Genomic DNA, 15010 nt, shown 5'->3' on the forward strand with positions numbered 1-15010 from the left:
ACGTAGACTGTAGGGGGTTAAGCAAGCCATAATCATAGAGAAAGTTGAAAAAAAAGGAAAGCAAGGAGAAGAAGCACTGGTTACCAAAACTGGAGGTATGAAGAGTATTGATCAGTGCATGATTTAATATTGAAGGGAAGAGCACAGTCAAATGGGAAAGACTGAATAGTTTTATACCATTGCTATATTTAAGTTTTCCCTTTATGCAGAATATTTCTGTTGAAATCTAGACTTTACAAACTGAAGCAAATATTAATAATGAAAGAGTCCTATTGATCGTAGGATAATTCTTGCAAGACTATAACTTTGATTTATAAGCAGTTCATCTATAAATCAAGAATCAAGAACAAGTGATTTTTTTTGGTTTGAGATACAGTATTTGAATGAATAGCAGTGCTAAAAGATTATAGGATATGGCATTTAATATTAATTTAAAATATTTTAAGATCAGAAGGCTTCTGTCCGATCATTTCTATATGCTGGGGTAATGTAATAAAAGCTGTAAGTGAAAGTATCACTTGTGAAATTAAAAAAAAGAAAAATGTATTTTACAGTGCATCAAATATTACACCAACCAACTTGAAGGTAGTGTTCTTATTACTGCAAAACTTTTTAAAAATATATATTTTATATGGTAAGCAGGTACAAACTTGTGGCAATTGAGTCATGACTAAAGGGCACCTATAAACTTCCCAAGCTCATTTGCACCTGCACCATAAAATCCATGTATTTTTTTGTCAATTAATGACTTTCAGTAATTTCCCCAAATGTCATTAATCCCATTGAATGTGAAGCATTTACATTATACCAATCATACAAATTATATTGTACAAGAAAAGCACACAGCTCAAGTTTCCTACAAATCATGAAAAGTCTTCGATGATTTTCAATCCAAAGTAAAATATTGCAAGCTCTCCATCAAACCTTCTTGTCAGATCTGTCACTATCTAAGACATGGAATTTGAAGGTTTGTTTCAGTATGCTTAATGAGTTTAATATGACTAAGAAATTGAATTCATCTTCTATTGTCTAAATCCTATCTTATGAAGATTATACAAGACATATATTAATAACGCATCATGATTCCCACAAAGGAGATCATTTAATTCCCTTCAACTTTATTTTCCTCTATAATGAGCCAGAACACAGCAGATGTGACATCAATGGTATTATGACAGTGATTTGTCTTCCTTTCTGTACTTATTGAAACCAATTATATGAACCAATGAAAGGTTAGGCAGTTTATATAGAGATTTAAAAGGTTGAACTTGATGGGCGTGTGTTTTTTTTCTACCTTTTTCTACTACATGTATGTATGTCTATGTACTATGTAAGACAAAACACAATTTATTTTGAACAATAATGAACTCTTTTCTTAATTGTATTCAGCAAATTAAAGAAGTCAATTAGAACTGCAAACACAGCGTGCCAGTAGAAACTTTAGTTCGATTTTGTTATCATTTTCTGTCTGCACTGTGGATCTTGGGATATCTATGTACAGACAGGTGAATACAAACTTATACTTCTTAATTACTTTATTAAATACTGTATTTTTACTCCCTGCTTGGAGTAGAAGTAGTTCAGAGGTAAACTAAAATGATGGTTATTAATGTTATTTACTGTAGCTGCGTTCACATTGTTTTTTCACATGTTTATGCAAACTAGTTTTTGACATTTGAGTTTTTAATAAACAAGCAAACTATTAAGATTTTCGAGTTTTGGATTTCTTTGGAATAAGAAAAAAATGTGGCAATACATGATAAAAAAAAGAGCAATTCATGATAAATCGCTCTCCCTTGTATGTTTACTGGTCAGAAGAAGGTCTTCGCACAGCACCAATAGGTTAAAATGCCTTTATTGGTAAATAACATAGCTGTTTGCCATGTTATTTACCAATAAAGGAATTTTAACCTATTGGTGCTGTGCGAAAAACCTTCTTTTGGATTAATGGTGGAGGATGGACCACTGATGGTATGTGCACCTACTATCACATTTATGTTGGGGGATTTTAGCTGACTCAAGCATACAATTACAATTTTGGACAGATCATCAGAACTTTACGATTATTCTTTACTTATACTTTAATACTTGAGGTGTTCACATAACTGCTCTGTAATTTCTCTATCTGAGTTATTCTACAAGATGGCAAAAATTTTATTTAATTGAAACACCATAAAATCTGTCTCTTTACAATCACCTGTAGTATAACATTTATCAGTATTCATCAGGACAATGTTCTAAAACAATCATTTGCAGTAGGACTTTTAGTAAAAAAAAATGATCTATTGAATAGCTAATGGTTTTAATAAAATCAATATACCAAAAAACTAAAATTTAATCTAAGAATCTGCTACTTAAAGCATATATATCATTATATGTGCTTGAGGGAGTTTTCTTTCCATTTCCTGCTTTGTACACTGCTTTGTTTGCCAGATTACAAAAAACTTTTAGCTAATTGAAAATTCCAGATGAGAAATTCACTCTACAATATGCACTGTGCAGTTTATCAGAGTTCAGAATCCCTGACGTTAAGGGGCAGATTTACTAAGGGTCGAATATCGAGGGTTAATTAACCCTCGATATTCGACTAGGAACTAAAATCGTTCAACTTCGAATATCGAAGTCGAAGATTTAGCGCAAATCCTGCGATCGAACGATTCGAAGGATTTTAATACAACGATCGAAGGAATATCCTTCGATCAAAAAATCACAGGCAAGCCTATGGGGACCTTCCCCATAGGCTAACATTGACTTCGGTAGCTTTTAGCTGCCGAAGTAGGGGGTCGAAGTTTTTCTTAAAGAGACAGTACTTCGACTATCAAATGGTCGAATAGTCGAACGATTTTTAGTTCGAATCGTTCAATTCGAAGTCGAAGTAGTAGTCGAAGGTCGAAGTAGCCCATTCGATGGTCGAAGTAGCCCAAAAAACACTTCGAAATTCGAAGTTTTTTTAATTCGAATCCTTCACTCGAGCTTTGTAAATGTGCCCCTAAGTATTCAAAGGTTAAACATAACAAAATAAAAGCTCAGTATCTATTTATTATAACATTATTGCAGCTGAAAAAAGAAATGCTTGCATCACAATCTCCAAACTGTATTATTTTATACTTATACTTTATACCGTTGGTTTGTACAGCTACAGCCACGACAATGATAGTAGATCTAGGATATTTGTTTTGCTATATAAATTGTTATATAAATTCATGTTCCCTCATATATCTTAGGTCGCTATATGATATACTGTAAATCAGGATGTTGCTTTCAGCGGCTTCAAAAAAGGTGCTAATTTCACTTTCACTGACTTTTTTTAAAATAATTTGAAAAATAAAAATGTCCTTGTTCCCAAAAGAAGTGTGGCTTACTATAAAACTCCTAAGATGCCATAATATGTAAAGCCTATTATCACCCAACAATATATGCTGCAAAGAGCAATTTGGATAATTACAAAGCTGGCTGAAGAATTCATTGCTATTTGACAAGAAACTGGAAACTGGGAAGATGTAAAGTACAGCACAGCAATCTCTGAACACAAACTAATCATTATTAGATTTACCATGGAAACCACATGCTCTTTGGTATAAAAGAGAACAACATGTTTTAATTTTTCAAGTTACATTGAGTTCCAAGTATATTAAATTTTTAAAATATGTGTTGTTTTCATTTAGAATGCCTGCAGCTTACTAATAATAAGGTCAGATCAGAGCATGAGTAACTTCAAGGGCCCTGCTTGTTGAATACTATTTATTTGAGCTGGAAATAACCGTCCTATGAATAATGTCCTGAGTCTAAGGGGTATACATATATATATATATATATATATATATATATATATATATATATATATATATATATATATATATATATATATATACATACATATATACATACATACATATATTTGAATATTGTGTCCCCTATTGTAAAATAAAAGGATATTATAAGTCACCTATGAGTTCCCTGATCATAAAAAGCACATGCCAAAGGCCTAGGCATAGAGGTGAAATCTTGCATCCTCATATTTTACAACACAGGGAAAGTTATTTATTATAGAACACAAGTCATGTGACAAAAATTACATCACTACTTATAGCTGATGGCATCAGCTAGCAATGTTTATAAGTGTATAAACTATGTATATATACGTTTAGGGGTAATTTTTGAAGTTGCGTTAGGTTTGCTGTTTCCTAATCTATTTTTTTTTCACCTCTGATAAATATATATCCAATATGTTCCCTGCCTGGAACTTGTAATCTGATTCTCAAATAATGTAGACCTGTAGAAATTCTGTAATTTTCCTTCATCTCCTGATATATAGATAGATACTCTATAGATTACAAATAACAAAGCAATTAGTGCTGCTACAGGATGCTACACTCAGGGTGTCCTCGGCAACCTGGCCAGCCAGCTCTCTGCCTCCGCAATGTGTGCCCGAATGAGTGAGCATGCACACTGACGACCCAGCAGAGCAGAGTATAAGTGTTAAGGAGTAAAGGAGCAAGGCCTTGGGAACAGGGGTAGGCAGCAGAAGAAGTACTTTCCTGTCACCCCCTGCCGCTGCACCCTAGGCATGTGCCTAACCCTAGTTCTGACACTGGCTAAACTGTCATCTAGACTGTAAAGCACTATAGCACTATATAGTCTAATACATGAGGCCAGGGGTGATCCTGGCCCCTCCGCCGCCTGAGGCAGCAGCAGGTGCTGCTAACCCCCCTCCCCCAGAAATTCGCTCTTAAAGTACCAGGAGCAGCATTTTTGCTGCCCCTGGTACATAGTGGGGCCCTGCCGCCTGAGGCGACAGCCTCAACTTGCCTCATTGGCGAAGCACCCCTGCATGAGGCAGGGTCACTGCTTAATATTACAGTCTGTGTTTTCTAATCTCTGCAGACAGTTGTGTGGCTTGTGTTGCAGAAAACTACCTTTTAGACATCCTCATGCCAATTCATGTGAATATATTGGATATGCATTATAGGTACATCCCAGCTGTCTCTGGTTTAGTAGTCCATAACTATCCAAGTTACCACAAGGCAACATAAAACCACAAGGCATGCAATAATCAGAAATTATCTTAAAGGAGAAGTAAAAGCCTATTTAAATCGGAGGTGCCAAAAGTTAGCCACCCCCAAGTGATTATACAGTATATACTTACCTCACATACCGGTGCTCCTATCAGGAAAAAACTGCATCAGTCCAGGGGTTCTTCCAGCGAGCTCCACGGAGCGATCAGCTGCCTTATTCTTCTTTCTTCAAATTTCCCAGGGCAGACACATGCGCAGCAAAATAGCCAATTTCTTTGTTAAAGTTCGGCTTTTCGCACTATTGCTCATGCGCAGGGATGGGCACATTTTTTCGCCTTGTTTCACTGTGGAAATGACGCCCATAGACTTGTATGGCACCTCACGTCAAAAAATAATGACGCACGTCAAAAAAATTTTGCCAAGCACCAACATTTTTTTGAGCCCCATAGACTTTAATGGGCGTCAGTGACATTTCGCCGGCAGCGAATTTTTGGCAAAACAAAACAGGTCAAATTCGCCCATCCCTACTCATGCACACCCGCTCCATGGTTCTCGCTGGAATAACCCCGGGCCTGTGCAGTTTTCTGCTGAAAGGAGCACCATCCCAGATAATATATACGATATATACAATATCCAATATATACAATTCAACAAATCCTTTCCTTCTCCTTTAAGGCAAAACCCTCTTTTTCTGGATTTTAAAGTTTTATTATTGGAGCCCTTGCTGCCATGTGCATGATCCATAAAATGCACCACTGCAGAACAAGTTGGCTTTAATCACAAAAATCAACTGCACGTAGAACAAGATAATGTAATGCAGTGAATGTGAAGGTGTTTACAGATTATTTAGTCTGTCTTTAATTAACCGTCACCTTTTGTGTAAACAAAGTATATTTAACTTCTAATTAAGCCTCTGTTTAATATTCAGTGTAGACCAGATTCTTAACCACGCTGTATTGAATTTTAGTATCACGAAGCTGAACTTATATGTAGAAAACCTGAACCTGAATATACTGAACAGTATAATTACAGTGGTGCTTGAATATTTGTGAACCCTTTAAAAATGTCTATATTTTTGTTTGTATTTGACCTGAATCCTTATGATTATCATATAATTAGAAGGTGAATCAGAGTCTGATGTTTTCAGTCAGTGGAGTGACAATCAGGTGTGAGTCAGATACCTGGTTTTATTTAAACAACTGGGATCCAGTAAAGCCTGATCACACATACAACACATTTGTGGATGTGTATCATGGCTTGATCAAAGGAGGTGTCTGAGGACCTCAAAAAAAGAGTTGTTGCCCATCAATCTGGAAAAAGGTTACAAGACTATCTCTAAAGTGTTTGGACTCCACCAATCAACAGTCAAACAGATTGTGTATAAATGGAGGAAATTCAAGACAGTTTTTACCCTACTCAGAAGTGATTGATTATCAAAGATAATTCAAACAACAGGGTGTCTAATAGTTCAAGAGGTTACAAAAGAACCCAGAGTAACTAAAGGCCTTTCTCAAGTTGGTGAATGTTAAGTCCACTATCAGGAGAACACTGAACAGTAATGGTGTATATGACAGGGTAAGAAGGAGGAGAAAGCCACCGCTCTACTCCCAAAATATTGCTGACCATCTACAGTTTGCTAAAGTTCATGAGGTCAAACCAGAAGGATTCTGGAAGAATATTTTGTGAATGAAGCCAAAATAGAACTAGTTGGCTTAAATGAGGAGTGTTGCATTTGGATAAAGAAACACACTGCATTCCAGCATAAGAACCTTATCCAATCTGTAAAACATGGTAGTTGGAGTGATCTGGTTTGGGCCTGTTTTGCTGCATCTGGGCCTCGACAGCTTGTCACCATTGATGGAACAATGAGTTCTGAACTATATCAGAGAATTCTAATGGAAAATGTAAAGACATCTGTCAGTGAACTGAATCTCAAGAGACAGTGGGTCATGCAGCAAGACAACAATCCTAAATACATAAGTCGCTCTACCAAAAAAAATAGATAAAGAAGGATAACGTGAATGCTTTGGAAAGTCCTGACCTTAATCCAATTGAAATGTTATGCAAAGACCTAAAGTAAGTGGTTCATATGAGGAAACCCACCAACATCCAAGAGCTGAAGCTGTTCTGTATGGAGGTATGGGCTAAAATTCCTCCAAGTTGATGTGCAGGACTGATAATACTTTTTGTTTAATCTGTTTAACTAGGTTTTCTTTATCTACTTTTAGGACTTGTTTAAAAATCAGATAATGTTTCATAAAAAATATAGAACATTTTAAAAGGTTCCCAAATTTTCAAGCACCACTGTAACCTTTAGATAATGTAAATGTATGCTTCTTTTTACTAACCTGATAGGTAAGGATGGATCTCCTGCATCCCACCAGTCTTTAGGCGGACTTATATACATACACCAGAGCTCCCAGCTGTATCCATGTGCAGAGTTTTCATATCTCTGCACTTCAAATGTGTCTTGTTTGATATTATCTATTGAAGGTAAAATGACCCGTTTCCGGTCTTCTTGTATTCGAGAAAGAACTGGTTCTGCCCTTTAAAAATAAAAGTTATAGAAATATAAATGACAATGTTCCATTTGAAGTCATATTGTTATAGTCATCACATTTTTACTTTGCATTGCAATGTTTTGCTCTGTGGACCATTAAAGAATTAAAGTGAAATTTTATATTAAGGGACAAATAACATTAATCATTTTATTGCTGTAAACTTTAATTTAACATATAAATATAGAAATGATATAAATAAATTAGGTTTTTTCTTTTGTTATACAAAGAAGGCAAAACAAATGTTACTATAAAGGAGCAATATACCTTCTTTTTCACATTAATGAAATTGATAGAGCTTGTGCTAAAAATATTTGTAGCCTTTTATTTGAATATGTTTGGTATTTGTTACACTAAAAAGGCAAAATCCAAAATCAAAACTAAAGCCATATTCTACTTCCTGGTTGTCTGCCCAAGTCACTAGCCACAAGGGATTTGATTAGTGCACCTGAACAGACAGGGAATCTCTGGGATTCCAGTGAGCCTGTTTACTAACAGGCTGCTGACTGGTAAAAGCAACTGAAACAAAAAACCAACCAACACAAAAGGATACATATTTGTTATTAATTGTTATTTTAAAGTAAGGTTTGTATATTTAAGTACTTAAGTATTACATTTTTTTATAGTGGTTTCACCAAATTTTGCCGCAAAAATGATGGCCATAGAGAGAAAGAAAACTAGGTCAAAGTGTGTTATTTTGGTTATTGTTTGTTGCTCTGTAACTGGGATAATGAGCGCTAGCAAGATTGAAGGTTTCCCCAGGTATGCAGATTTGGAACAAGAGTTCAAAACTGTTTACCTCTGTGATGGTTGTGAGAAAATTGCCACTTTAGAGGCTCTTGTTTGAGCACTACAGCAACAAATTGCAACACTGTGGTCGATTGACAATCTTGAGAGGAGACTCTTGCTCACTGAGCAGGACCTAGCTGACTAGTTTAGGGGGAACAGAACAGCAGCAGGATGATGAGGCAGTTAGCTTGGTGACATTTAGACAATCTAGTGTGGGCAAAAGGGAGGCTGCTCCGGGGTTTATACATCCCAACATATTTGCCAAATTGTGTGAAGAAGATGGGAGTGAAAACTCTGGATTGGAAGTCCTAGATGGGGCTGATCTCTCTAACAGCTGGGAGACCAGGTTCTCTAGTAGTGGTGGGGAGGAGAGCAGAGCCAGGTCTAAAGGTGGCCATACACGGATAGATCCGCTCGTTTGGCGATGTCGCCAAATGAGCGGATCTCCCTCCGATATGCCCACCTTGAGGTGGGCAATATCGGGCTGATCCGATCGTGGGCCCTAGGGCCCAACGATCGGATCCTTCACGTTCGCAAACGGGCGGTCGGATCGCGGGACCGCATCAACGAACAGATGCGGCCGCGATCCGACGGGATTTTTAACCCCATCCGATCGAGATCTGGCCGACTTTCGGCCAGATCTCGATCGGGGAAGCCCGTCGGGGGCCCCCATACACGGGCCAATAAGCTGCCGACTCGGTCTGTCGGCAGCTTTTATCGGCCCGTGTATGGCCACCTTAAAGTGGTGATAGGGGATTCAATTATTAGAAAAGTGGATAGGGTAATCTGTCATCTGAATCGCTACAACCGAACAGTTTGATATCTTCCTGGTGTCAGGGTTAGGCATGTGGTTGATCAGGTAGACAAATTATTGTGTGGGGATGGGAATGACCCAGCTGCCTTAGTATCTAATTGTCTTGCCTTCCTCTGGATCAACTAGCAGTTAGGCAGGTTGTATATAGACTTAAAGGTTGAACTTGATGGATGTGTGTCTTTTTTGACCTAGCTTACTAGGCTGTACTATGCTGTACTAACGACAAAATTAATGGTAGACCTTAAAGAGTGAGTTCCGGGATCTAGGCTCTAAGATTAAAGGAAGGTCTTCCACTGAAATTTTGCATGTGCCGCGTGCAAGTTTCGGAAGACAGTGGGAGTTTAGGGGGCTAAATGCATGTCTCAAGTCTTGGGGGCAGATTTACTAAGGTTCGAGTGAATTTTCGAAGTTAAAAAAGTTTGAATTTCGAAGTAATTTTTTGAATACTTAGACCATCGAATAGGATACTATGACTTCGAATTTGCTTTGACTTTGTTTCGAAGTATAAATCGTTCGAATATTCGACCATTCCATAATCAAAGTACTGTCTCTTTAAAAAAACTTTGACTTCAATACTTCACTAAATTAAACCTGCCAAAGTGCTATGTTAGCCTATGGGGACCTTCTAAAACCATTTTCTAAGTCTTTGTACATCGAAGGAAAATCATTCGAATCGTTCGAACTCTAAATTCGGTGAAAAATCCTTCGACTTCGATATTCGAAATTCCACTTCGAAATTCGACCCTTCGTACATCTGCCCCTTGGTGTAGGAAGGAAGTGTTTGGGTTCCTAGAGTACTGGGCTGATTTTTCCTTGGGGTACAAACTATATATTTGTGATAGATTGCACCTCAATGGAAGGGGGACCACTGTGCTAAGGGAAAGAATAGCTAAGAGGTTGGAGGAGGTAAGGGGGGGATGAGATAAAGAATTATGGGTAACCTAGGGTAGACAGGGAAGTGGCATTAGTAAGGAGTCATGGGCGGCATACAGTTTACCAGCTAAGCAGGTCTCTCTGTTACAGGAAAAACAAGCTAATACTAACTCATAATTCTCCATTAAGTAATGTAAATTTCAAAAGGAAAGTAGTAACCTCCACTGTATGCTGGCAAATGCATGGAGTTTATCATGTAAAATTGGAGAGCTAGAGTTAATTGCTTGCTCTGAAAATTACGATATAATTGGTATCACTGAGAACTGGTGGGCTGCAACATGTGACTGGGCTATGAATTAAAAAGGCTGCATGATGTGTATATAAAGCCTTATAAAGCAGCTTGGCAGGGAACAGGATGGGCTTTCTCTGTACTTCAAAGATTCAACAGCTTGAACAGTTTCACAAGACTTAGTGTGGATTTTACTGAATGTTAACTCTTGCGCCAGACTTGCCTTTGCCACCTCAGACCAGGCGAAGTGCAATAGAGTAGATAGGAGTTCCTAAAAAAAAGTTGAAAAGTCCCAAAAAACGCTAGCGTCTTTTCCTTTTTCAGAGTGATTGGCTGAAAAAGAGCGTACATTTTATTTGGGGTAACCGGCTTCCCCCCTTCATTTCCTAACATATGGCACATAAACTATACACTGGGCTCATGTGTAGAGCAATATAACAACTCTATTTTATTTTATTAAGTTTTCCCGAGCTTGTATAGTGTAATGTATTTACTGCAACATATACATCCATTGTACTTTAACTTCCTGCCGTATGCAAATTAGCCGACGCTAGCCTAACTTTGATTCACGCAGTAATGCTAACACAACTTCGTCAGCGTTCGGCGCCCTGGACGCAACTTCGGATTTTAGTGAATTATCGTTGTCATGGTGAATCTACGCCTGTCGAAGTGTTGCGATGTGAGCGAAGCCATCACTGGTACATTTTCGTAGTTCATTGAATTTGCCCCCTATATTTTTAGCATTCTAGAGTTTTGGATAGAATTAATTAGAAATCTTTATTAATTGCAGCAAAGCAATAATAATAATTAAAAAAAAAATTGTGTATCATGTTTAATTTGAAAGGGACTTTTATTAAACAGCTCTTTTCTGGTTGACAGGTCAATTTTTTCTGAGTTTGGGTAATGATTTAGCCAAAAAAAAATGTTTACAGATCATGAAGATTGTTTGCATAGTTTGAGAGATTGGTTATTCACTTTATTGATGTGGTTATATATATATATAATACTTGATAAATCTGCCCCCTACAGCGAAATAAAAGAATATTAAAAGTCACAAAGTATACATACTGATAATGATAAACATGAACTATAACATTTTGTAATGTATTATTTTGTTGTTTATATAAGTAACATATTTATAAAAAATATATGCATTTTGGAAGTAAAGTGCCATTTATATCTGAAATAGATACTTGCAGAGTGAACATTATTGAGGAATTTGGCTGTAAAATGTTTTGGAGCCAATTTAAATAATTTCTTGAACGTTAGCATTTTCAGAAATGTTTGCAATTTTAATTCTTTGGATGCTTGCTTACACTACACGCTTTAACCAATAATAAGACCCAAAGTGGTAGATCTACATGCCATGTTAATAATTTGCATATTACTGAATGACTGTTTGCTAAAGGTGGCCATACACGGATAGATCCGCTCGTTTGGCGATGTCGCCAAACGAGCGGATCTCCCTCCGATATGCCCACCTTGAGGTGGGCAATATCGGGCTGATCCGATCGTGGGCCCTAGGGCCCAACGATCGGATCCTTCACGTTCGCAAACGGGCGGTCGGATCGCGGGACCGCATCAATGAACAGATGCGGCCGCGATCCGACGGGATTTTTAACCCCATCTGATCGAGATCTGGCCGACTTTCGGCCAGATCTCGATCGGGGAAGCCCGTCGGGGGCCCCCATACACGGGCCAATAAGCTGCCGACTCGGTCTGTCGACAGCTTTTATCGGCCCGTGTATGGCCACCTTAACACTTTGAAAACACTTAAAAAAGAGCTCTGCCCGAAACATGTCGTGTTACAATCAAAGCACCTTAACTTTTGCAGTAACGACCTCTGCGTCAGACCAGTCATTTACCATAACTTTTTAGCAGAACTCCAAATAACCTACAGTAGCTTTTCCTACTATGGGTCTGTCCCCCACCTACAGGTCTCAAAGAAATACACTTTTCAGACTAGGCATATTTACCTGTTAGCAGAATATGTGGATAATTTGGAGGTACATTGACAGTGAGGAATCTTACCAATCCCAAAATAGAAGAGGGGAATGGTGGTTAGCACAGCTTTTCCAAATGATATGCGTCCAATTCCTTAATAGTTGCTCTGTGCTGCCACTGCTGCAAAAGATCCAAGTATAGGAGAAGGAAGAGGAACTCCAGCAGTTATTCCAGGCAGTGGTAAACACAACATGTTTCGGGTTCAACACCCTTTATCACTTGATAAAGGGTATTGAACCCGAAACATGTTGTGTCTACCACTGCCTGGAATGAAAAGTTGTTTGCAGTAATACTGCTGGAGTTCCTCTTCCTTCTCCTATACTTGAATCTTACCAATCAGGATGATGCTACAAGCGGAAGCGGTGGTTAAAGGTCAATTTAACTGAATCTCCTCTTAGCCGTCTGTTTGAAAAAAGTTATTTGGAGTTCTAACCAACCCCAGAATACTTAAATAAATGTTAAGAAGAGGGACAATCTTGTAAAAGAACTGACCTTAACCATGTAACAGAAATTACCTTATTTTATTTTTAATATAATAATAATAATAATAATAATATTAATACCACGTCTACTATTAATTATTATTATTATTATTATTATTATTATTATTATTATTATTATTATTATTATTATAGTGTACATATTAATAATAGTCATAATACTGTTATTAATAGTGTTAATATTTTAACATGTTAATAATACAATGTTTATTTGGGTCTTCTTTTTTTTATCAAACCTCTTATTTATATGTGTTCACTATCCAGTCTATTGATGGTTTTAAAACACACTTCTTGCTGCTTCATCAGCTTGTGATGTTTTCATCTAAAAGTCTTCAAAGTACACTCCAAAGAGCACTTCAGAACAACACTAGCATCTAAAAGAAGACAACAAAAGTCTGACTCATTGGGGAATGTAATATACAACTAATTAAAGAAGAAAACATGCTCAATGTAATTTTGTGCATATTTAATATAAGTAATATGTTTGTTAACCTATTGAAGAATTTAGCAGCTGAACCAACAGCCACAAAAGACTGTTTCACTCATGATTTCTTCTGTTTTTACAATAACTTTGCTTTTTATATTAATTTACTTGAATCATATCCTTTTTGTCAATCTATTTATTACTTACTGTATTTGTATTGCATTTATTTATATTATATTTATACTGTATAGCACCTCAAATGTACATCGTGCTTTAAAAGGCATAAACAGAAATGAGGGTACAGTTATTATACATTAGAGGGACTATAACAAGTTTTCATTGTATGTAATAACACTTACGACACCCATTAAAAAATGTGTTTTTTTTAAACCTCCCATTATCTGAACTTTTTGCATAAAAAGTAGTCACCCTTCTGAAAAATATTCAGTACCCCTGTATAAATATACTACCTAACAAAAAAATTTTTTTTGAACAGAACAAATAATCATAGCCAACACTCTTTTTATGACTTAACCAACAGCTATTACAGTATTCTACAAGAACAAATAAAACCACAGTGGTTACAGTGAAACAAGATCTATTATTTTTTCCCCCATTCTGCCATTTACTATTAAAGCATCTCATTTCACTGCCACTAGAATTATAACCATATAATCAGTAAGCATGTAGGTATTTATGGCAATACAAAAATAATTTGAAAACAAAACATGGTAACACAATTATATATGTGCATGTGTGCTGTGCCCTAACAACTCAGCCCAAAGTGAGAACCCTAACATTTCTGCCAGCTTTGTAGGTTTCCACTGTGTCAATAGACACACTTGCATTGACTTGGAATAGGAGGTGAGGTTGATGAACTGATGGTAATTGCAACTAGACAAGTGCAACAAGGTTATGGCATTGAATGGTTTATGTGCACAACAACTTTGTGAATAAGTCCTGGTATCTTTTTCACAAATAAAAGAAGATAAATATATTAATGTACTATGACAATTCATCAACACCTATTATGCAACTGTGGAATTATAAGGCCTAAATACATCACAAAAAAATTAAAAAGTAACCAAAAGGGCCAAACAGATTCAACAAGGGTGATATTACATAAGTTGGGTCCAATATTACATATAGAAGATATGTATGATGTATGGGGATATCTCCACCTTGATGAACTAGACTTTACTTATTACTTCTCAGCTATCTCCATGTATGCATGCATTGACTTCTTACAGATAAGTGCACTCTACAAAATCTAACATACAAATACAGAACTCCTAATATGGTCCAATCATAGCCCAGTCACAACGGAAATACACAAAAGCCATGATAATATGTAAATTATATAATTATAAACTTTACTTTGTGATGTCATCAGTTATTGATGCTTAGTGATGTTATTTCTGTCATGTGATTTAAACTTGTGTATTATAATAAATAATGTACCCCTTTGGCCCATGCTTTTATATGGTCATGAACCTCCCTATATAACGGTTAATATATCCCTATATTTTACAGCAGTACAGGCAGTACAATATTTACTGGCGCTGGTTCATCCGGTTGGAAATCAATCAACATTCAAACCATAGCATCCCAAGCAGTATTACACCAAAGTCAAAGAATATAACACAAAAGAGATAGAAAATATGCTTGCAGACTAGTACAATCAACTTCATAAATTAAAAAATTACAAAAACCAATCCAGCCATTAGAACAGACAACATTGTTC

The 15010-nt window shown here is 36.6% G+C and overlaps 1 protein-coding gene across 1 annotated transcript in view; it reads right to left on the bottom strand.

Moving 5' to 3' along the window:
• The window catches only part of galnt17.S (polypeptide N-acetylgalactosaminyltransferase 17 S homeolog), a 160600-nt gene that overhangs the window by 67744 nt on the left and 77846 nt on the right, over positions 1–15010 (bottom strand). Inside the window, exon 6 of the mRNA XM_041584122.1 lies at positions 7364–7561. Coding sequence (XP_041440056.1) covers positions 7364–7561 — 198 coding nt within the window. The remainder of the gene's footprint in view (positions 1–7363; positions 7562–15010) is intronic.

This window comes from Xenopus laevis, chromosome 2S, assembly GCF_017654675.1.
Source record: "Xenopus laevis strain J_2021 chromosome 2S, Xenopus_laevis_v10.1, whole genome shotgun sequence".
In the NCBI taxonomy this organism is placed as follows: domain Eukaryota; kingdom Metazoa; phylum Chordata; class Amphibia; order Anura; family Pipidae; genus Xenopus; species Xenopus laevis.